The 25,259-nt window shown below is 48.7% G+C and overlaps 1 protein-coding gene across 1 annotated transcript in view; it reads right to left on the bottom strand.

Moving 5' to 3' along the window:
• SORL1 (sortilin related receptor 1) overlaps positions 1-25,259 on the bottom strand; it is a 744,876-nt gene that overhangs the window by 190,956 nt on the left and 528,661 nt on the right. The window contains exons 31-34 of the mRNA XM_085645831.1: positions 13,785-13,934; positions 13,206-13,352; positions 3,878-4,006; positions 3,250-3,376 (exon numbers count right to left, since the gene is read on the bottom strand). Of these exons, the coding sequence (XP_085501957.1) occupies positions 3,250-3,376; positions 3,878-4,006; positions 13,206-13,352; positions 13,785-13,934 (553 nt within the window). The remainder of the gene's footprint in view (positions 1-3,249; positions 3,377-3,877; positions 4,007-13,205; positions 13,353-13,784; positions 13,935-25,259) is intronic.

Here is a 25,259-nt window from a genome sequence, read left to right as displayed (position 1 = left end):
TCACTTAGGCTGCAAAAAGAGGTCACTGCAGAACTCCCAACAAGGCCATGTTCAAATTGCTTGTGCAACCCCAAGGGCGGATGATACAATGGTCAAGTGTGCACTTTTTAGAAAGTACTTAGGTTCACGTGGGGTCTAACAGATAGTCTCTGGGTGGTCAGTCTCACTTGCAGGGAGGGGAGGCTACCCTCGCTGCTGGAGGGCATTCCGAGGAGGTAAGTGGGGGCACTGCGGGCTATTTCTTAATCACGCTGGGAAGCTTTACCTTTGCAAAGCGGATAGCCTCGAGTCACTTACTTGGCCAGTTACGGTGTCATGAGCCACCAGTATGTGGCGCTGTTGCATGAGGCAGTGACAGTCCTCCCTGAAGCCACGCAGAGCTGAAGTCGGAGGGGGACACTGCAATGTCAGTGCTGGCTTCCTTCAGTGCTGATGCGGCAGGGCGGCATGTCTCATCTGCTGTTCGCCCGGTCGATGCAGCTTGGTGCTGCCACTTCAAAAATAGGTCACAGCAGCCTTCTTATTGCTACGGCTGTGCCTTTCCTTGCAGGAGCTTTTCATACAGCTGCGAGGGGGCATGCACTGCCGATAGGCTCGTCTTCAGCGGGTGGGGCCCTCTCTCATGGTGCCGGTCGGCAGCATGCAAGCATCTCAGACACGGCGCTGCCCGCAGTAGGTAAGCAAATTTCTCTCTGTCTGTTGCATACCGTTCTACCTATGGGGCTCACCTCATGTCCAGCGGGTCACTGGGCACTGTTCTAGATTCGCTACTGCTTCACAGGAGTCGCAGAAGGCTCAAGGCAGGTAGGTGACTGCATGGCACAGAAGCTGGATACTGTCCTCACGGGGTGGCCGCCATGCTGGCAGCAGGAGTGCCATAAGCTTAGGCTACTCTTCCCTCCCACAAGGAACAGCAGGAGCTGCCACAAGACTCACGGGGCAGACCCGCTTGTCGCAATTGTGATGACTTGGGCCCTAGGCCCCTATGTACCGGAAAGAACGACACAGAGGCATAGTTATGGTATCTATAGCTGGCCCAGGGCACATGCGCACAGCCCCTTTGATTGACAAGGTCATCTGACCGGTGCGCCTCTGATTGATGGGTGTGAGGTGAGCGTAGAGGCCAGCCCTCCGTGAGGCTGTTGACATAGGGCATTTATCGGACCACTAGAACGTGTCCCGCAGGACAGAACACAAGCTAATCATAGGAGAGGTGGGAATAGAAGAGAGCGAGAATAAATGTCTGACATGAGGTCACATCACAACTAAAGTTTTCTGTAAGAAGAGACGTAAAATGAACACAGATTACCCATCTCTTTGGCAGAAAGTCTCAAACACCCCTTACCTTAGCACTTTTATCATAATTTTTATTAAGCTGACAGACGCATTCTCTCGCATGATATCTGGACAGCTGAATGCGGACAAGACAGATGTCCTCATCCTCGGCTCCACCCCCTCAGCCTGGGACGACTCCTGGTGGCTGTCCACACTGGGAGCAGTGCCGACACCCACCAACCACACACGCAACCTGGGGTTTATCCTCGACTCAACACTCTCCATGACCAAGCAAGTCAACGCCATCTCGTCCTACTGCTTCAACACCCTCCGCATGCTCAGCAAGATCTACAGATGGATCCCCACCGAAACAAGAAGAACGGTCACCCAGGCCCTCGTCAGCAGCAGGCTGGACTACGGAAACGCCCTCTACGCAGGAGCCTCGGCCAAACTCCTGAAACGACTACAACGCATACAGTTCGCCTCTGCACACCTGATCCTCGACATCCCGCGCCACAGCCACATCACACCACACCTGAGAGACCTGCACTGGCTTCCCGTCAACAAGAGGATCAACTTCAAGCTCCTCACCCACGCACACAAGGCGCTCCACAACACCGGACCGGCATACCTCAACAGACGACTCACCTTCTACACTCCGAACCGACAGATCCGCTCCGCCAACCTCACCATCGTCCCCCGCATCCGAAGAGCGACCACCGGCTGTAGATCGTTCTCCCACCTCGCCGCCAAGACCTGGAACACCCTCCCCATCCTCCTACGGCAGACCCAGGACCTACTAACCTTCTGGAGGCTTCTCAAGACCTGGCTATTCGAGCGGTAGCAGCATCCCCCCCCCCCCCCCCCAGCACCTTGAGACCCTCATGGGTAAGTAGCGCGCTTTACAAATGTACTGATTGATTGATTGATTGACAGTCTAACCAAGCAATTGCCGGTAATGATGCAGCGTAAAACGTTCACTGCAAAAAAATAAACTCCACTGTTAACTTTCATGCAACTGATATCAGCGGTAGACAATCATTGTTCATATTTAATCCTTCTATATTATTCATAATATGTTCGCACAAAATACAAATTAAGGGACTTATTTAGGAGTAAGTCATCTTGCTGCACTGCGTGACAGGGAAAGAGCAGGAATGATCCGTATTTGAAGCAATACAGCGCATTCCTGCCTTTTACACTGCGCTGGCGCTCTTTTGGCAGCTTAGCACCAATGCAGGAACTTTTGTACAATGGGGCCTGCGTTGCATGCAGGCTTGTTTTTGTACAGGAAGGGACGCCTTACTGCACAAAAAACAATCCTGAGAGGCATATTCTTCTTTATATGTCTGCTGCAGAATGCAACAGACATTGAAAGCGGTAATAACATGGAGAAATAAAGATATTTCTCCTCGTTACGTCACATCTGAGAAGACGTATCTTTTTGGCGCAATCCCAGGTCTACCCGTTTTGGCAAGTCTGGGATTGCATTAAAGAACCATTGGAGTTATGAGGTAACACCCACGCAGTGTTCATGGAATGCCTTCCCAGGACAGCGTAAGGCAACAGCGATTTGGCTGTGCTGCCTTGCTCCAGATTTATGGAGCCACTCAGGGCCATGCAGAATGGCCTTGAGTGGCTTCATAAATCGCATGTAATGTTTGCGTCATTCTTGCACTAAGTTGAGTGGTGTAAGAGCGAAGCAAACTGGCTCATAAATAGGCCCCCTAAAAGTGGGTCTGCGATTCTCACAGGGTTGATAAGACTAGCATTCCATATCAAGCTTAAAAAAAACATTTGCCACAGACAATAATACCCGAGAATGAAAAGTAAACATGTAAAATGTTCCTTTCAGGTAAAGTACATGTCCATTTAATGCGCAATTCAAAATTACTCCCTATATTACCATGGGTGTGCATATAATTGACAAGCGGGTATGTACAAACAAGCAGAAGCAGATATGTAACAAATTACCTGTAATACAGTAGATACACACATGATGCCAAAGGGATTTTTTTAGGACGAGTCCACGACAATGTGATATTTCCTGAGAAATCTGCAGTCCACTGGAGATTCTGAACTTTGTAAAAAACAATATCATCTAGGCAGATAGAAAAGCTTAGTTACTTTGGAGTTAAACAAGGAAACAAATATTGTAGTGAAATGGTATGCAGTGTTTCGCCATAAAGGATTCAAAAGGGACACACTGCCCCTTGCGAAGCTACAAAATAAATAATAATATACAGCAGGGATGTTGCTTGTGGCAATGAGAGGAGGGGGCGGGAACGGGAACTGCAGCAAGCACCTGATGTGCTAAAAAGCAAATTGTACTCTACATGAGTTTCCTCCCCAATAAAGCTGGGAAAAAATCATGCGAGCTGAGGTTAAGTTCATTGGGACTATCTAACTTGAGTTCAGCTTGACAAGTTTGCCTGGACCTAGGCTTATGCTAAGTACTTTTTAAGCATTTGAGTGCTGCAAAATGTGCCTACGCCCATTAGGACGCTCCTTTACGGTCCTAGACATTGGCCCTGTGGCTCTCAGAGGACATGTAAATCCCCTTCAATCTTCCTGGTAGTAAAGGCTCAACTCTTATGCTCACCTGTGCAATTTCGTTCATCGCTGCCATCAGAGCAATCCAGGAACCCATCACAGCGGTCTGACAACGAAATGCACATTTCTCCATCCTCGCACATGGATGCATTGACGCATGATAACGGGCTCTGAGTAGCTGTAAAATATACTCAATATTAGAGTCAGTTATATAAAAATTAGGCATCAGTGAAAAGAATAGTGTATTTGTTGACATTCAAATGAAAACAATATGCCAATGTTATTTTAAAATGAGATAAATATATGAATCTTCCTGATGAACAAGTTACTTACCTTCGGTAACGATGTATCTGTAAGAAACATTAGTTAGTTAGATAGATTCCTCACCTTAGAATATCCCGAGGTGTCAAGCTGGATCCGGAAAGATTTTTTGTCAGCAATACCCCTTGCGCGTCGCTAGGCGTCGTCTGCGTCTCCGCGCCCGTCGTAGGCGTCGTGTGCCGGAATGACGTCATCGGAGTACTTAGACGCCGCCCTCGCGCGCTGACGTCAGTTCTTGTACACAGCTTTCCGCGCCAGGAACGCAGAGCCATGCAAGAGACCGACACTGGTGCCAAAAAGTCTGGGGCCCTGAAAGGGATAACCTTAACCCTAGATGTCGGTTCGCAGAACGGGGAGGATGGGTGGGTCGGTGAGGAATCTAACTAACTAATGTTTCTTACAGATACATCGTTACCGAAGGTAAGGAACTTGTTCATCTGAAAAAAACACGTTAGTTAAATTCCTCACCTTAGAATAGATACCCCAGCAATGCCAACCCCGGTGGAGGGTCTGCGAACCAAGATCACACCAGAAAGTCCTGGAGAACAGAACGGCCAAAGAAGCCATCTCTCCGGACTTGGCTGTCCAGGCAATAATGCTTGGCAAACGTGTGCAGCGAGGCCCACGTTGCTACTTGACAGAAGTCCTGCAAGGGGACTCCTCGGCCCAGGGCAGTAGTCGCCGATGTGGCCCCGGTGGAATGGGCCCTCAGCCCTACAGGAGGATCCTTTTTAGCTAAGGAGTAACAAACTTATACACAAGACGACCCACCGCGAGATGGTTCGTTTGTTTACCGCCCGCCCCTTCTTAGCACCCACATAGCCAACAAAGAGTTGGTCGTCCACCCGGAACTGTTTGGTGCGGTCCAAATAAAAGGACAGCGCCCGTTTTGGGTCCAGACGGTGGAGCCTCTCTTCCTCCTTCGAAGGATGCGGAGGCGGAAAGAAGGTGGGCAACATGACAGACTGCCTGATGTGAAAGGCAGTCACCACTTTCAGAAGAAAGGAAGAACGAGTCTGGAGGACAACCTTGTCCGGATGGATAGAGAGAAAAGGAGGCTTAGAAGATAGAGCCTGGAGCTTACTCACCCGTCTAGCCGAGGTGATGGCTACCAGGAAAGCAGTCTTAAGAGTCAGAAGACGAAGGGGACAATTATGAAGAGGCTCAAAGGGAGCGCACATCAGATATGTCAAGACCAGGTTCAAATCCCACTGAGGCCTTACGAAAGGGACAGGAGGAAACATGTGAGTAATGCCCTTGAAGAAGCGAGAAACAACAGGGGATTTGAAAAGAGAAGGCTGATCAGGAAGCCGTAAGAAAGCAGAAATAGCTGAAAGATAACCTTTAAGAGTGCCCAGAGCAGAGCCCTGCTGGGCCATGGAAAGAAGAAAGAGGAGAACCTCAGAAAGAGGGGCGGAAAGGGGATCCGCAGCCTTTGCTGTGCACCATGCCACAAATTTGTTCCACCTACAGGCGTATACCAATTTTGTGGAGGGACGCCTGGCTGCCAGAATCACATCGCAGACTTCAGGAGGCAAGTCAAATGGCATCAACTGTCGCCGCTCAATCTCCACGCATGGAGGTGGAGACTGGACAGGTTCGGGTGGAGGACTGTCCCCTGCTGCTGCGACAGAAGGTCCTCCTGAAGAGGCAGGCGTATCGGGGGATCGATCGACAGACTAGGTAGCTCGGGATACCAGTACCTTCGTGCCCAATCCAGAGCCACCAAGATGACTTGGGCCTGGTCGCGCCTGATCTTCTTCAGCACTCTGGGCAGAAGTGGTATAGGCGGAAAGGCGTACAACAGACCGCAACTCCACTCGTGACGAAATGCGTCCCCGAGCGAGTGCCGCCTTGGGAACTCCAACGAGCAGAACTGCTGACATTGCGCGTTCTCTTCGGTGGCGAATAGATCTAACCAAGGCTCTCCCCACTGCCGAAAGAGGCCACGTCCGAGTTTAGACGTCATTCGTGATCCATCATGCACCGGCGGCTGAGTTTGTCTGCTCTGGCGTTCAGAGAGCCCTCCAGATGTTGAACCACCAGGGTGATGCCCAGATGTTCCAGCCATGTCCAGAGGCGCAGAGCCTCCTGACAAAGTGTCCACGACCCCACCCTGCCCTGTTTGTTGCAATACCACATGGCGGTGGTGTTGTCCGTGAACACCTGCACCACACTTCCCCAGACAACGGGAAGGAATGCTTTCAGTGTAAGACGGATCGCTCTCAGCTCCCGAAGGTTGATATGGAGCCGAGACTCCGCCGGAAACCAGAGTCCTCTGATCTCCGCCTCCCCCATGTGGCCTCACCATTCCTAGGAGGGACGCATCCGTCACTACTACGTGCTCCGGTTGGGGTAGGGAGAGGGATCTGCCGCTGACCCAATCGCGGTCCGTGAGCCACCACTGCAACTGCTTTGCAGTGCCCTCCGAGATCAAGACATGGTCGGACAGGTTGCCCCGATGCTGGGCCCACGGAAACTTCAGGTCCCACTGCAGAGCCCGCATTCGCCACCTGGCGCGATGCACTAACAGGATGCAGGAGGCCATCAGACCCAGAAGCCGCAGCACCAACCTGACCGAAACCCGGGATAGAGGCTGAAAGATGGGAATCAGAGCCTGAATATCCCGGACCCGGTGTTCCGGACGCTAAGCCCGGAACTGTGCCGAGTCCAGAACTGCTCCGATGAAGAGGAGCTGCTGGGAGGGACTCAGATGCGGCTTCGGCACATTGATGGAGAACCCCAGCAGATGCAGGAGGTCGGCCGTAGTCTGGAGATGGGAGACTACTTGCTGGGGCGAGCCCGCCTTCAACAGCCCGTCGTCGAGATAGGGGAAGACTGGAACCCCTGATCTGCGACCACCGCCATCACTTTCGTGAACACCCGAGGGGCACTGGTGAAGGGGAGCACAGTAAACTGAAAATGCTCCTGACCCACCGTGAACCGCCAGTGGGCCGGCAGGACGGGGATGTGAAAACAAGCGTCCTGCAAGTCCAACGCTACCATCCAGTCTCCTGGGTCCAGGGCAGCCAGAACCTGAGCTAAGGTGAGCATCTTGAACCTCTCCTTCCGGAGGAAGGCGTTGACGCTCCTGAGGTCCAAGATAGGGCGTAGGCCCCCTTTGCCTTTCTTGGGAACCAGAAAGTAGTGGGAATAACAACCACGGCCTACTTCTGGACCAGGAACGCGCTCGACGGCCCCTTTGGCCAAGAGCGCCGTAACTTCCTCCCGTAGAAGTTTCAAGTGATTCCCCGACATGCGGTGGCACTGCGGTGGCATGGCTGGAGGGGTCGTCTCGAAGGGGAGGGAGTAGCCCCTTCGGACGATTTGCAGCACCCACCTGTCCGAAGTGATGGAACGCCAGTGGAGCAGGTGATGGTGAACTCTGCCTCCCACTGGCGTGGAATAGGCCTGTAAGCACGGACTAGGAAGGATTTGAGGCGGATGCTGCTGGGGTGGATGTGGATGGACCGGCACGTTGTCCCCCGTACCGTCTCAACGGAATCCACGTCCGCGACCGCGTGGAGGATGGGTCTGCGGCCTGTGGCTAGGCGGACGTGAGGGGGCGCCCCTTCCATGGCCACGAAAGGGGCGAAAAGCAGAAGTTTGTGGGCGCGGGCCAAGAGACCCAAGGACTTGGCTGTGGCCCTGGAGTCCTTAAAGCGCTCCAGCGCACTGTCCGCTTTATCACCAAAGAGGCGATCGCCATCAAAGGGCATGTCCATGAGGGTGCTCTGGACATCCCCGGAAAAAGACGTGGACCGCAACCATGCGTGACGACGAAGCGCCACCGTGGACGACATTGCCCTGCCAAGCGAGTCCGTCGTCTCCAAACCACATCGGATGGCATAACGCGCTGCGTCCCGCCCGTCGGCAAGAGCCTGGGCGAGCCGTGTCCAAGCCTCCTCCGAACACAGGGCAGCACGTCCTCCACCGTATCCCACAGAGAGTGGGAGTAACGGTCCAAGAGACAAGCGGTGTTAATAGACCGCAGCTCTAAACTAAGGGAGGAGAACAGCTTTTTGTCAAACTGCGCCAGTCTCTTGGATTCCCGATCCGGGGGAGCGGATGGGAAGTAGAGGCCTGGATAACCAGGCTCTCAGGGGTGGGGTGTTGGGACAGAAAACTGTGGTCACCCGGAGCAGGGCGGTGGCGTCGGGCCACGTTCCGATCCACAGGAGGTACTGTGGAGGGCTTGGACCAGGTGCCCTTGAGAACGTCCATCAGTGCTTCGCTAAACGGCAGCAGAGGCTCCGAGGAGCTTGCTGACGGTTGGAGCACTTCAGTGAGGAGGTTAGTCCTCACGGCCACAGTAGGTAGCTCCGGCTCAAGGGCTTCGGCCGCCTTACGCAACGCCACAGAAAAGGTAGCACCTTCCTCCGAAGCCATGGTCGGAGGAGAGATGAAGCCAGTGTCAGGGTAGGTGTCAAGGCCACTGGCATCCCCCAGCTCATCTGCCCAGTCCTGTGATAACTGGCCCTGGCGGGCCAGAGGGTCCTCAGACCCCTTCCAGTCGCCACTGTCATTCAATTCCTGATAAACAGGAGGAATGATCGGAGCTGGGCGGAAGGTGAAATGGTCACGCATCGGCGTCGGATGCGGTGCCAGACAGCGCCGCACCTGCGCCAGGGCTTAACCGGGGAACGGCGTCGTCCGGAGACGGCGCGGGGGGTGGAACCAGTGTCGACGCCGGCGGAGGAGGTATCGTGAGGTCGACCGGCATCGACAGATCCAGGCCTGGATCCCACAGGGACCTGCGGCGTCGGGACCGAAGTCGACAACGGCGCCGGGGCTGGAGCCGCCAGCTCGCTAGGCCCCCCAGTCGAGCCCGTGGGGCCCGAAGGCGCGCCGGCAGGTGTCGACGGCGGAGCCAGGCTCCTCATGGCCGAGAGGAAGGCACTGATCTCCGCCGGAGTCGCGTCAGTCCCATGGACCGGCGGGTATGGGGACAGACGCGGCTCCTGCGGCTCCGGTGGAGCCCCGGGGGTGGTACCACCCGGACCCTCGACCAAGTCACGCGACCGGCGAGGGGAGTCCGAAGAGCGATGTCGTCTCTTGGACTTCTTACCATGCTTCGACTTATCCGAAGACTTGGAACCCGACGAGCGGTGATGGTGACTGCGGCTCCGCGACCGGTCCTTCGACCTCCTCCTGGACCGGGACCGTGAACTGCGCGGAGCCGAGTGCCGGAGCTCGAGAAGCTTGCGGGACCGCCTTCGAGGTTAAGGCCTGGCAGTCGAGGCAATACCTACTATGAGTACTTTCCCATTGCTGGAGTCCGGACCATATGTGTCCAATCCAGTCAATGGGTAAAAAATTCTTACCGGTTTTACCTGCATTTCGGCACCTACAGGATCGTTTTCTTCAGGGTAAAGATGCTGCTGTGAAGGGGAACCTCGTTACATTTTTGTAAGCCTTGAAACGAGAATTAAGAGCTTTGATGGCTGTAGCATTCTGGTCTTCAACACCATCACCTATGATGACACGTTCTTTTGGAATATGTTTTAGAATGTTGCGACCTTCAGAACCTCAACTATGTCTAAGAATGGCATATTTCTTTTTACATGTCAATGACTCTCCGTCAAGGGCTTCCAGATATGCTTCAAATCCTTCCTTCCACCTTTCCCAATCTATTTCCGGAGAGGCAGGATTGGTTATAAAAGGTGCAGGTGGGGCACTTCCCTGATGCATAGCACAGTAAGAAAAGCAAAGAAGATACTGTACTCGTAAGTTGCTAAGTATATCAGCTGTGCACTGACTACTTGATAATTAAAAATTACACATAAATTATATTGAAAATGCAAAGCGCAGTTATAACAATGCCTAATGAGCATAGACAGAAGGTGGTGTGCGTATCACCACAAAGATGCACGCAGCAAGGTTACTCATAAGTGTGCATGTCACTGAGATCAACACTTGCAATGTTAGAAGAATGACATCGATGTGTATAGAATGTTTGCACATTAAATATAGTTCACCGGAATGCTTGGACCACGTGTTGGTGAAATGTAATATACAACGGTGTGCAGATCACCGAGATTGCCACGTCACAAGATGAAGAGCAAGGTGATATGCAGTGGTGTGCAGATCACTGTGATCGGCACTATTGGGAGAAATAGCCTGACTCCAAAATGGCCGCGATGTTTTTAATGTGTGCATGCTGACGTAGGATATACAACGGTGTGCAGATTACTAAGATTGGCACTGCTTGAGGAAAATGACTAGTTTCAAGATGGTCACCACACTTTGCACGCATGTGTGGTGACATAAGACGGGGCTGGTGTGCGAATCACTGTAAGCTGCACAGACGAGTAAACGCTAGGACGCTTGCAGTAACTAAGCGCCGTCAAGGATAATGTCGTGATGACGTGAGTAGCAAGGTTGGGAATGGCTCGCGCAAGCAAGAGCTGCGACTATTCCCGAAAAATGAAGAAAAGATGTACAGTACCTTTCGGTGGTGCTCACGGTCGCACTGTTACCCAGGAGGCGGCAGTCACAAGAGGATTCAGAATCTGCTGTGCAGACTGGATAGCTGATCAGTCGAAGTGCGGCTGAATGCAGTAACCTTTGCACCCGTGGAAGTCCTGATGACTGGCAACTGGTCGCCAGTGTAAGGAAGCAAGGATTCCAGGTAAATTTAAGCTCCTTTATTAGTAGTTAGCAGGACAACATCAACACCGACAACTCTTCACAAATGCCATCCAACTGTAAATGTCCCCGATCTCAAACCCCACTATGCACAACCTTATATGCATTATCTCAGCGCGTGGAACCTCCAGACGCCCAGAGAATCTAGAGAAGACTCATCAGAGGGCAAGAATCCTTAGTCTCAGAATCTGAATATTATCGACCAGGAACAACAACAGAATGGGTGGGGCAGTGAGCAATCCAGTAAGATGGAGGATAAACCTTGTGAGGTTATGGACCATCGATGGCCACCTAACTGGGAGATGGGCTCTAGGCTATGGGGTATTTGCCAAACCTGCAGAACTATTGGTGAAACTGGCTATCCAGGAGATTAAAGAAAACAGGGCCACTATGCTTTTAAGTACTCCAAAACCAAATCTGGTATGGCAAAGTTGTGTTGTACAGTTATGGGGCAAGTCCATCAAGTTGCCCTGATCATGAGCAGTATGGTCAGTAGAACGCATATGTCTTCTGATAATTACATCTATTTCCATGTAACAGACATTCTAGCATCCTGCAGCATATCTGTTTGGTCTCATCCTTAACCAGGTGCAAGAGCAAGGCCTTCTCATTATCCAGCAAGCAGACAGTTGACAGATAATACACGTCCTACCAGGCATGAGAAAAGCAGGCAAGCAAATATGTTTATGTGCTTTTTGCAAAAGCATGCTGCCTGGCTATGATCTGTTTGGTCAGGAAAGGGCACTGCCGAACCTCCAAACGGTGACAGTTCCAGATGTGCACACAATGGCACCAGCATGGGAACCCACAAAGAGCCATCAGTTAAGGAGGAAAACAGACATGCGCTTAACTTAAGCCAATGAAATACTTACAGGTTTGGTTACATTGGAGGCTGACTGACACCTACTCAGCAGCCATAGTCAAAGCTTGCAGATGTCGACTTAGTAGCAGGTGATGCGCTAAAGGATGGAGGAGTAGTCTAAAATACCACACACATGGCTTGCTTAAAAGCTGGAACCTTCAAAGCATCAGAAGATAGGCCCAGAATTTCAGGTACCAGTTTTTTCAAGAACTAACAATAACAGTGATATCAGAGCCAGGAATGGCTCCACAGCTTTTGTAATGGTCCACAGAATATTTCTACCTGGAAGGAGGAGGATGAGCCTACCCTTCTTTGTTTCTGTTTCAATGATGTGATTATCCTCCCTTTTTTAGACTTATGAGCTGAAAGTGAATGGAAGCGAGAAGGCTAAGCACAACAGGCCATGGCAAGAAACAGTTTGGCCTCTCTGCCTCATTATCTATGTGTAGAATTGGGAATAGTACTAGCATTTACTGGAGTGGTCCTGGAGTCATATGCATCACTTGCACTTGCTATGGGAACCAAAATCACCATTTGCTTTTTACATGATTAGCAAGGCTTGGAGCTCAACGCTTTTTGACAATAGATCATGGAAGTAACTGATACAGATACAATGCCATTATTTTTGCTTGAATAATTTGGAAAAGACTAAACCAATCCAATGGAGTGAGCTCTGGATATGCGTCTGAAGGGTGCAGGGTGAAAAAAGAACACAACAGAACAGAGGATGACACCTTATAGGAGCTTTCTGTCATCCTGGTCAGTTGATGCGGCAGAGTGTTGACTGGAGCTACTGATGCATCACCTGGCAGTGATGGGTGCAGCTACAGGCAAAACGTTTTTGGATCCCATCTGGCAGCTGCATGATATTAAAAAATGATGAATGTGCGGGAAGAAGAATCTAGCAGAAGTCACATTTCATAGATAATGCAGTTGACCAAACCTAGAGTTAATGAGGTACCAGCACTGCTTTTGCCCCAATAATTCCCCCATCTTTGTTAACTATTGGTATACCCTATCAGCATCACTCTTTATTGCACTCCTACCGTTCTGTGCCCTTCTCCATATTCAAACCTTGTACGCCCTGGTTCCTTCACACAGAATCCTGCCCATATAAATTGCCACAGCAATCTAAGAAGGTTGCTTTGATTTGCTTGCCATGATCATTGGGGCCAAAGCGGCTGAGGAGTTTGAGAATCTGGCAAACATTATGCTCTACTGCTATCAATGTTTTCATCCATGGGCACCCGGGGTAGCATCTTACAACTTCCTTCTCACTACCAAACCACATCTTTAAGGAGGCAGAGCAAGTCAGAAATGCTTCGGGCTGAACTGATGTTGGAGACATGTAAAGAATACCCTAATAATATACAATGATATTGCATGAGACAACACCTATTGGGAATTCGAAATTAAGGCAGATTTAGGTTTGAGTACCAAATGTAAAATCCATTCCTTAACCTGTGGTCTTAGAACAGCATGACTAATTTTTCACACCAAATCATAAAAATACCCGAAAACCCCTTAAGAGGATTAAAGCACTCACAGCAGTGGATTTCATCTGTTCCATCCAGACAGTCTCTGTGCCCATCACACTTCTTCCAGTTTGGAATACATTCGGTCTTTTGCTGACATTCAAATTCGTACACCTGGCATCGACCACGAACATTTGTTGTAACAGTGGAGTTGTGCACTTGAAAAAAAAAAGGATAGTTAGAGAACATGAAAGAAGTTTGACACATTTCCTGCTACCAAACACTGCAGGAACTAGACGGCAAAGTATATACTCCCACTATAGAAAACTGCAGTCTTCCAAAATGACACTCAAGTGACAAACACTCTGTACTTTATTTTATAACCACAAAGCACAATCGCTGGGGCAGGCACACAAAAAACAAACAAACTTGCTTTGAAGTGATACTGCACTGTCTGCACAATGTACAAAATGTGGGTACCAAAGTTACTTTTTTGCAACATACTCCTTATTCACACAAATTAACAACAAGTGAACCAGAGTGCATTGTCAAGATATCCACAAAACAGACATTTTTCTGACTAAATGGTTGTGGACTGTACACTAAAAGATACTTGATGCAAAAGATAAAAATGAATTGGAAAAACGTACTTGATGTAGGACATCCTTCCTCATCAGAGCCATAAATGCAATCCTTATAGCCATCGCAAACCCACATGTTCATGATACAAGCACCATTATTGCAACGGAAGTGATTAGGAAGACACGGAGCAGCTGCTGTAGTAGGGTTCGGCTGGGACTCTAAAAACAAAAAATGAGTTTGCCACTTTGAGTACACTACAGTCACAACAGAACTCTGGCCACAGATCTGAAAGACTGCCACCAGAAGTATGGACTTCTATGGTAGCACAGAAGGAATGAGCTGGTTGAAGAGATCATGTACAGTGTCCTAGTAAGAAGTGCTAGATTTACATGCAAAGATTAAACAATTATTGGGTTTTATGATGGATAAGGGTTAGGGCACATCACTGAAACATTATAGATGGCGTTTTTCTGCCAGTCTAAAATCAGCACCATTATAGAAAGTAAATACCTCAAACCTAGGGTGGTGAGCAAATCGACAATTTAACTCAAGCAAAGTAAAAATGGAGAGCATCTCAGTAGTCCTACAACCCTCTACAACTACAAGAACACTTAGTTACCATTATTGGAGGATGCTATTTTCTTTTTTATTACTGGCTTCACAGAATTAAGGACGACTGCCCCAGAGCCCCAATGCTAGAGCCCGAAAATACCTTGCACAGCATTTTCCAAACTGCTGTAAGGAAAATTAACACACATACATACTCTGGAGCGCTACAGCGAGTGCGGCAGAGAGTGGCAAATGTAGGTCCAGCTTTCAGAAAGTACCCAGCTCAACAATGTTAGAACTCAGTGCCCGAAAGAGAGCGCATTTCGGGAGTGCTTCAGTATCAGCAAAAGTAGAGTGGGGCCGAGGGTATTGAATGCAGGTCTACACATGCATCCCTCTCCCTCATGTCAGCACTCAGGGCCACAAACGCTTGCACTCAGTCAGATACACACTCAGAGATACTGTCTGGAAAATTACCACTCAGAAGGAAGAAATCGCATTGTCAGCCATTGGTTGTCTAACAAAGAATCAAGAACACAAACAACATCACTCACTCAGGTACACACTCAGGAGTAATCACAGAAAATTGAGGACTCAGATTGCAAATAAGGGACAGTGAGGCAGTGCGTGCCCAAAACAGATTCAAGCCCACAAATACTGGCACTGGCTCAATGAGATACCAAGAAATGAAAAGTGAGCTAGCAGGCTGTCTCTTTTCCCAACTAGTAGGTACAGTTACATTGTGGTTTAAGCTTACAATTGGGAAAAAGGTACATTTTATTTTCAAGCAGGTAAGAAACTGCCGATTTTGAGAAGTCTTATCACAAGTGAAAAATGAAAATCTAGTCTATTTTGAATCCAAAACTCTTTAAAAGATGACACATTCACTGGGGGGGGGGGGGAAACTGAGTGTGAAACCGAGTTCTGGTTCAAGCTCAAATTCATTAAGCCTCTGACTTTTTCCAATTGAGGTTCACAGAGCAAACTTTACCTATCATCTCCTACATGAGTTACGAATGTCATCACACACATCATTAAATCATCTTGTTTATATCATTTATGACATCACTATTGAATGATTGCTTGAACCATAACTTGAGCCATTCCTTGACCTGCTTATGACATCACACGACATCCTTGAAGACATCATAAGAGGCATCACTCATGACTTTACCAGTGATATCGCCGTGTCTAAACAAAAAAAGCATAGAAACATATACATCGAAAAAAAAATGATCTAAAACAAATAAAGCATTTGCAGAGTGCCACTGTCTCAGACTCATGTAAGCTTAGGCACACCCTCTGAGACACATACAGGAACACAAATTAGCAGTACAACATTTACTTAAACACACATACACTATGGCAGAAATACATTATCATATTCGGAGTCCTACATACAAAAACCATTGCACAACACAACTGAATAGGACAGACACAGAGAGACATGCACCCCAAACTCAAACGTATAGCGTGAAAGATAGGAGCACTCATGAAATAAGTTACAATTTTTAGTAATTTTACACTTTGTAGTAAGTTTAAAACTTTCAGTATTCACAAACTCAGAGTGTGATTGCACCGGTTAAATCATGTCATATGTGATATCATGGGCAGCTACAATAGCTGGTTCAAGCATTCATGTCAATGGTGACACTTATAATGTCCTCAATGCTGTTGTATGTAATGACATTTGCAACACAAGGAGATGTAAGTTATGGTTTACATTTCGAACCATTGATGGCAAATTTCAGTGATTTAACGCATATTTAGGAGAAGTCGCAACCACGTAGTTATAGTTGGGTCTGAGTTTCAACAGAAAAAGGTAGTTTTTGCTTCTTTGATAACTTGGTGCCGTTTGAAAAATCTGCATGAAACGTAGAAAAATAACATCATCCACTTTGGCTCTTACATGGATCGTTTTGTGCCGCTCCATCAAGTGGGGGCGCAAAAAGGAGATTAAAGGAAAATACATACATAAAAAGAAATGAATGAAATTATACCTAATTTGGAAGAAAACAAGAATGTGCTTTTGGTTATTTGGTCTATAACCGTTATTGAGAAATTAGCATTAAAAAAAAAAAAAGGCGCTCAGGTTCGGCACAAAGGGGTGAATGCTCAAGCCTGGACTGTCGGACACAGAGTGCAGAAAAAAACTTGTCATATATATGAATCACGTGTCATGAAGTACAAGTTACTTACCTTCGGTAACGATGTATCTGGAAGAGACGATTCTAGCCGCAGATTCCTTAACGTAGAATTATCCCCAGGCGGGAGACTTGACCCGGAAAACTTTCTTGCCCAGCACCTCTGCGCGCCGGGGGCGTTACCACGCGACTTCGCCCCGACGTCCTCCACGGGCGTGACGTCAGCGAGGTCACATAAGCCCACCCCGGTGCACTGACGTCAGTTTGCTTCGGAGAACCTTTCCGCGCCACAATGCGGAGCCATCACAACAAAACTGAGGAGAGCATGGGAACAGTGTGCGAAAAAGCAGAGAAACAAAATAGAGGAAAACAAAAGGTGAGAAAAAATCACCAGGTGGCACCAAGGCACCAGAAGGCGACAACAGCAGGCCAGAGCAGGAAAAGAGCAGAGCACCACTCTGAGGAACAAGTGCGCAAGCCAAGGCGAGAGCACCAGGTGACAAAGTACCAGAAGGTTAGAGCAGCAAAGCCAGAGCAAGAAAAGCGCAAGCACCACTCCGTTGAACCACCTCGCAAGCCAAGGCGAGAGCCACCCTAGAGGCACAATCATGTGAAAGCGCTGTGACCAAAAGAGACAGGGACTGCGACCACCACCACAAGGGAAAGGGCCACAATCCCGGAACAGGGGAGAAACAGCAATCCACCCCCAAACTACACTGCCAAGGATGGCCACATCTCCTAAAAGGAGTAGGAGGACAGAGGATAGGTAAACCATCCGCAGACGACAGTGCCAAGGAGGGCCATAACCCCCGAAAGGAGTAGGGCAAAGGACAGGCAAAAGAACCCCCAACAAAGAGGACCAGGTGGGGATCAGAAACTCTAACAGCAGAGGGAAAGAGCAAAAGAAGGCTCACACACCAGAGAAAAACCATCCGGAGGGACGACTGACCAAAAGAAAACGAAGAGGACACCCACAGAAGACAAGCCACCCAGAGGGAGGCGACTGCAGAAACCCAAGCGGAGGCTCCTTGCAGAATGGGGAGGAAGGGCGGGTCGTGAAGGAATCTGCGGCTAGAATCGTCTCTACCAGATACATCGTTACCGAAGGTAAGTAACTTGTACATCTGATAGAGACTACTAGCCGCAGATTCCTTAACATAGAATAGGTACCCTAGCCATACCCAGAAGGGAGGAGGGCCTGAGATAGAGCCTCCCCACCAGGAGAGACACAGGGCCCCAGCAGGGGACAGGTCACAGGGACAAGGGGAAAGGCCAGGATAACCTAAGCCCAACCAAGGGAAACTGCCCAACACCCCGCAGGGGCAGGAGGCGCCCGAAAAGCCTCAAGGAACACAAGGACCACCTCAGACCCCAGGGAGAAGAGGTAGAACCGGAGACAGGGCCCACTGTAAGAACACAGACACAGTGACAGAAAATAGCTGAACACACCCCAGCTGCAAGCAGTGGACAAGGCAGGGATGGCTCCACCACCAAAAGCGCAGACGGAAAAGAAAGGCACTAGGGAATACATCAAAGGCCACAATGGTGTAGTGGAACAAACGGGCCTCCACCGGCATGCACAGCTAGTAGCAGACAACACCGCTGAACGGTGCACCCAGGACAAGCTAGACGCCAGCCGAAGGCAGAGGCCAGGAAGGGCCACGACAGGCACCAAGGGAGGGGCCGGCACACGCTGACCCACGAATGAAGTGGAACCAGGCAGGAAGAAAGAGAGAGAGAGAGAGAGAGACGGAGGACGGGCCAAGCCATCCACCACAACACAATAACCAGGGAAGTCAGTCCCCCCCGGAACACCAGACAGAGGACCAAGTAGGACAGAAGGGCAAAACCGCCAAAACGCGATGCCGCAGACAGCATGCCACACTAGGCTAGCGACACAGCGACCCAGGAGAAGGACGGACCGGTGCACAACGCAAGCCACAGCAAAACAATCAGCAAGAAGATCGCACCTGCAATATACCGTGATGCCACGGAGAGCAGAAGCCCGAAGGGCGACCACTCCTCCCCAGCACATGATAGAGCTATGTAATAGTTACCATTACCCCACATAGGGCATGTTACGTCCCAAGAACATGGGAACCCTCTTAGGAAAAAGTTTCCGCAGCAGAGGACAAACAGAAAGAACTGCGGAGAAAACCGCAGCGGCTTGCGAATCAGCCAATAAAGAATACACAGAAGGCCTAATCTCAGGGCCTACATGGCTCACAACAGCCAAACCACAAGTCAAAACAGGGCCGGGCCAACAGCACCAAAGTCCTAACAAAAGGACCTGAAGGCACATGAACCACACAGAACACACAACCAGGGCAGCACACTACAAGGCCCCAGGAAAACAACAGAACAACACCTCCCAAAACACAGACCGACTCACAGGTCACTGAGGAGGAGGACGAAGCCCCGCAAGAAAGCTCTGAATGTCAGAGTCCGCAGGGGCGTGGAACAAAAGAGTGCCATCTAAAGGTAGGTCCACCAACCATTCCCTCACATGCTCCGGGATCACACTATCCCGTAGCCAGGAATGTCGATGAAGGGCCACTGAAGAAGCCATGGTACGACCAAGCATGTCCGAAACGTCGAGAGCCGAGCGAAGAATAAAGACCGCCAGCTCCCGGCCATCCAATACATGGTGCCGGAGATCAACACAGGCACCCTCCTGAGAAGCAGCAGACATAAGGGACTCCGCCGAGTCCCACAAGCAAGAAGTGGCCCTTGCCAAAACACAGAGTGTTAAGGGCCTGCAAAGCTGCGCTGGTGGAGGCGAAGATATTGCGTCCCCAGGAATCTAAGAAGCGGGGCCTGCCGTGATGGGGGAGACAACACCGATGGTAGGGAGGGAAAGGCAGTCTGTTAAAGAGGGCCCCTGGTAGAGGGGTGAAGGGAAAGGCAGACCAGGTTATGCGGCGCAGGACGGTGGCAGTGCAGAAGTGGCCGGGGCACCGGGTCCCCCCGTGGCGTGTCGCCCCCAGGCCCCCAATAGCAGCTCCCGACCCCCATAACCCTTATGGAGGACCTCTAGAAGATGATCCGTGGGGAAATGGGCAGCTGGATCGCCCATGCGCAAGATCCCAGCCGTCATGGAAACAGCCCGAGCGAAGGCCGCACCAACCTCCGTAGGGCCCCGTGGCTGGGAAAGCAGTTCCTCGGTGGGCGAAGGCTGCAAGCTAAGGCAGCCGTCCCCCAGGTCAACCGGAGGAAGGAAAGGCCAAGACCTGAAAGGAGGAAGGGGGACCGAAGAATGGGCAACCTGAGGCCCATCCGGCGAAGACTGCGGGCGCAGCGACGGTGATGAGCCGTCCTTGGAAGATGCCGGGGAAAACTCCACGACCCGGCGGCCCGTCTCCAGAGAAGATTAAACCAACAACCGCCGAACCTCTGGAGAAGAGGGGGAGTCTTAAGACGACTCAACGACCGGACGCTGGGCCGGCACCGTAGAGTCCGCGACTGGTGTCAGATCAACGTCGACCGGCGCCGAAGGGGACGCCGGAACGACCTCCGCCACAGCGTGGTGCAGGAGACCGGAGCTGGGTCTGAGCCGAGACGGCTAAGGAACGGTGCCGAAATGGTGTCTACTCAACCTCTGACGAAGCAGCCGCCTGCGTGGAGGGACGAGGGGGGCCCAGGGACACGCCCGACCCCTAGCCGGCCCCTGCGGCGCCGCCAGGGCCAGCAACCGCCGGCGCTTGAGCGGCGTCACCTCGGCCTCAGACAAGGCCACCGCCTGCCCAGAGGACCGAAGGGGACTCGAGGACACGCCCCGAGTCCCGGCAACCTACTGCGACACCACAGGGACCCCGCGGGGGTTTGTGGCGAGGCAGTGGCGCCTGGGTCCGAAGGAGGGAACCCCAAAGGGCCGCACTCCGACGGCCCCACATCCTCTGAACTTCCGGGGAGGTTAGACGCCTGGTGTGGGATGGACACAGACTCTGGCCAGAGCCCAGACCATGTGACCAACTCCGAAACAGCAGTACCAGTGCCCAGAACTGCCGTACCCAGTGAGGCCCCTAGTAAGGTACCACAAAATAGGAAAAGAATTTAAAAAGAAAGAGAAGGGTCTGTTCAGAGATTGTGTTGACCGTAGCGGGGGTCTGACTGCCTGCAGTGAATTGAGCACAGGGAAAGACAATGCTGCGCACAGCTGAAAGTAATTCACAGTGGAGAGTTGGGTGTCGGTGGATGAGCTGAGTGCAGGGCCGTGCCTGAGGCCGGGTCATGAGGGCTGGCCCATCCAGCTGAAGGCTCTGCACAAAGGAGGGTAGGGTGCCTGCAGAGGGTTTAATACAGGGCCTGGGATGAGGCCAAATGTAATTTGAGATGGCATCAGTGATGTCAACAATGATAACCTTTAACATGAGAGATGTAATATGTGAGGTCATAAACAGTGCATGAGGGAGGCTCAAGTAACATTTATCTCATTGAACTATTACGAACTACAGTGTTTTTCATTTTTTAAACGTCAGTAGTTCTTATTTCATTTCAACACCCAACTATAACGCTACTTTAACCTTTTTTTAATATATATATATATATATATATATATATATATATATATATATATATATATATATATATATATATATATATATATATCAGCCACAGTTCAAAGATTGCTGCGCACTCAGGTCAATATTCAAATTCAATGATTTATTTAGATTCGTTGCAAAATACGATCTGTACACGATCTGCTGACAAACGCGTTTCAGCCTCCTGGCCTTCGTCAATGTCAATGATACTTTGTTTCCACTTTCTATTTAAGCATTCAATTGGTTATCCGTGATAAAAAAGAGTGGAAATGAAAAGCGGACTGAACATGTACAAATACTCAATGGGAAAAAGGTGTCGGCCATTTTAACCCTATGTTATACCACAATAGACAATGCTAGGTTAATGTGCTAGGCCTATGGGTTCAACGTTACAGTCCAACAAATCACGGGCTTTTTCCCTTGCATGAATTGCAAGGCTTGTAAAAACTGCAAGAAGGTAAAAGATTACGCAGTACCAGGCAAGAAGCTAAAAAGGCCTATTGATAAACTTCTTAACTGCAATTCCAGTTTTGTGATATACTGCTTAATCTGCCCCTGCGGATTGCAGTATATTGGAAGTACCATACACCCAGCAAAGAAACGCATCTTAGAACATAAAAGAGCCATAACCAACAGGGATAAAACATATCCGGTGGCAAGGCACTTTGCTGGGTTACATGAGGCCAAAAGTGACAAGTTGACATATTACTGTATAGATCAGATTCCAACAGGAGAAAGAGGAGATAGAGTCAGGTCACTCAGGCAGCTTGAGGACAAACTCATAGTGGAATTACGCACCAGGACCCCAAGGGGGCTTAACCAGGAAGAGGAACTGTGGTCCTTTATTGGATAATACCCCGATAATCCAAACGCTGTCCCTTAGAAACACAAACACAATGGGAAATGATGGTAGGCAACCATATAGACAATCACAATTAAATTACCAAACAAAATTTAATTAGCCCATTCAGGGCTTCATTTTGTGAAAAACGAAAAAAAGACAAATAATGAGAGAGAGGTATGCACACACCAGTTGTGGGCAAATATGATTCAAACTAAATGAACACACGGGCATATCTAAAACAGCCTGGGGAATGGAGGAAAACGTTTATGGTTGATCAACTATCATCATGTTAAAAAACATTTAAAAATATTAAGTTAAAGATTTTGGTTTACTTGTTGGACTGTAACGTTGAACCCATAGGCTTAGCACATTAACCTAGCATTGTCTATTGTGGTATAACATAGGGTTAAAATGGCCGACACCTTTTTCCCATTGAGTATTTGTACATGTTCAGTCCGCTTTTCATTTCCACTCTTTTTTATCACGGATAACCAATTGAATGCTTAAATAGAAAGTGGAAACAAAGTATCATTGACATTGACGAAGGCCAGGAGGCTGAAACGCGTTTGTCAGCAGATCGTGTACAGATCGTGTTTTGCAACGAATCTAAATAAATCATTGAATTTGAATATTGACCTGAGTGCGCAGCAATCTTTGAACTGTGGCTGATATGGATTCGCGAGTTTCGTCCTCGCGGCTGGAGCACCCGCTGTGTTGAGAGCAGGAAAACCGACGGAGAACGTGGAATATATATATATATATATATATATATATATATATATATATTTTTTATAATCCAATCGTGGTGATACGTCAAACTGAGCCAAAGTTATTAGCAACACAAAAAATAGATTTCCTATTGAAACACAACCCTAACTAGAACTATCCAGTGGCAACTGCACTGTGTAAATTTCATATATTTTCGGGATAGGTATGTATGTGGTATGTAAATAGAAAAAGATATTGAAACAATAAACAATAAAATAAAAAGATACTAAGGGCAAAGTCGAAAACTATGAAAAGATGCTTTAGTCAAAATACATCACAGAAAAACGACGTAACAGTAAAAAAATTATTTTCAGAAGTGACTTTTGTAAAAAAAAATGTTTTGGAAAACCATGTTACCCCATGGAACTCGGTGTAGGACCTGCAGTCTAGCAGATGAGATAATGATGGCGAGTCTGCACCCTACTAATCAAATATTGAGGCAATACCTTTAGAATGAGTGATCTAGCGATGAACAAAAAAGGATTCATTAATAGGACCTCAAAAAGTATAAAACAGGACTGCTTGTTCCAAAAGAAAATTGGAGATACATGATAGACAATGAAATTGGAATTATATTATTTCCCCTAAGAAATAAGTTGACTGCCTGTAATTCTAGTTGTCCAGTGCTGGCAAATTTCATAGATTCATATGCTTGAGCTCTCTACTGCCCCTCGAAGCAATCAGATTTCTTGGCACAAGAATGTTTCAGTGAGTCTCTGATAGGGAAGGAAAGAGTTGCGTTTTGAGATACTAGCGCTGGAGAACCTTAGTTACAACTAAGTAACTCATTTCTTCTTCAGCACTGGAGCTTTCATAGATTCACAAGCCTGAATCAGAATAAGCTGTACATCAAATTCCAAATAGTCAGGAAACAGCTTCACCTTCACTGAAAAAAGGTTGGTTAGAACTGTTGGTCCCATTTTAGAGTTGGCTTCTGCATTCAAATCAGTGCACAACTGATTGGTGAAAGTGTTTCTTCTTTTCAAGAAGCTGCACAGCAGATATTCATGAGCGGTACTTCTGTATATAACGCAGCCGTCACTAACCAGCTTCTTGTGGAATGCAGCTTCACGCTGTCCTGTAATGGGCACTTTGCTTTGCAGGGGCAGAGTACTACTGGCTTCATGGGGTGGCCCCTACCTGGATAACCAAAAGTGATCAATATCTGGTCAGAAGACGGTATGTGTTTTGTTCTGCTTTAGTTAAACTTGATGCACCTGCGGACAGCCAACATTTGTAAAGCTCTTTTCGCCGATGTTGGTAGGTTATATAAAGAAAAGGTAAATAATGACATATTAGATGAACATCCAAGAGTATCTTGGTGTAGGCAAAGACATTTGACCAAGTCATCCAGCAGAGACTGCCCCTAGAAATGGATTGGCAATACCTGCCTACATAGTACGGACATTTTTGATCGGCACAGAGACAAAAAGGTTTGGTTTGAGAATGGCCTACTTAAAACGGATATATAACATGCTATGTTTTTAATATTGGGCAAGCTCACGATTTCAGATTAAAGGGTCAAAATAAAATTGTGTTTGTGAATCTTAGCTCATTTTTAATTTTGGTTTGAGACAACTCTGTCTCCTGCACTTCATGGGGTCTGGTTTTCTTTCTTTCATCTTTATTAGTGATTTTCTCACTAAGTACACCTCTACACGTTTTTCTGGACACTGTATAATTTTACATGAGAAAGTTGCCAATGATGATGATTACGTGGGCAAGCCGGTGAGAACCTGCCAGTAGCTCCTCTGGTGGTGCGCAAGTGAGGCACTTTCTCTTTTTCACACACATTGTTTTGGGTGGGACACATATTCTAATGTTAAGTGGATGTGTCGTTATGAATGGTCTGACATACACTTGTTTTATGGTTCCTTTTGAGTTAACCGAGTATTTCGGGCATAGAGGACCGAATTAGACCGTATAATCTTTGTAACAGTTGTTAGGTTGAGGTGAATACCCCCTGACTCCGGTCTTACTAAAAAAGTGAAAAAAGTGCCCCAATAGCCAGATCTTTGTTGTTTGAATTGGTTTGAGATGGTCCAATTTTCAGAAGCTGTGACACAGCTGATCCCGATGGAGCACCCACTCGAGGCTGTTTGACAGAGCAGGTGACAGACTCTGCTTGCATGTTCTGGACCCCTGGTAGATGTGCCAGGTAGATAGCCACTTGTTTTGTTTAGGCCCATTTCCATGGTTGGGGTGGCTCGTCTGACAAGCAGTGTAACCTTGTATCTCCTTGTTTGGCAACAAAATATCTTGAGGTAGTATTGCCAGTTCTGATCAGGTCACTTTGGCACACTAAGCACAGTGCCAATGCCTGAAAGCTCAGTCTGATGGCCCACAGCTCAAAGATGTATATGGGATGTGATTTTTCCTGCACCGATTGGATACCCGAGCTGCTTGTGAGTTCCAAACCCTTGTATGGAAGCATTTGTCAAGATGACACTGTTCATTGCAGGCTGGAAGGGGAGGGCCAAAGAGCTCCACTACAGCAGAGTTTGCCTTAGACGCCATGGTACTGCCACTGTGTTGTCCCCTGACCTCGTCAACTACTTCAATTCCAGTTTTAGTTCCTGCTTAATCAGTCTCATCCGTTGTCTGCAGAAATACATGAATCCTATGGTTGATGGACAGGCCTAGAAGGGACTATGGTCTGAGTGAGGTTAGGAAGCGAAGTGAGGAAGAGAAGGTGGG

The sequence above is a fragment of the Triturus cristatus genome, chromosome 3_1 (genome assembly GCF_964204655.1).
Source record: "Triturus cristatus chromosome 3_1, aTriCri1.1, whole genome shotgun sequence".
In the NCBI taxonomy this organism is placed as follows: Eukaryota; Metazoa; Chordata; class Amphibia; order Caudata; family Salamandridae; genus Triturus; species Triturus cristatus.
The sequence above is the reverse complement of the archived record's forward strand: the minus strand, read 5'-3'. Positions and strand labels throughout refer to the sequence as shown.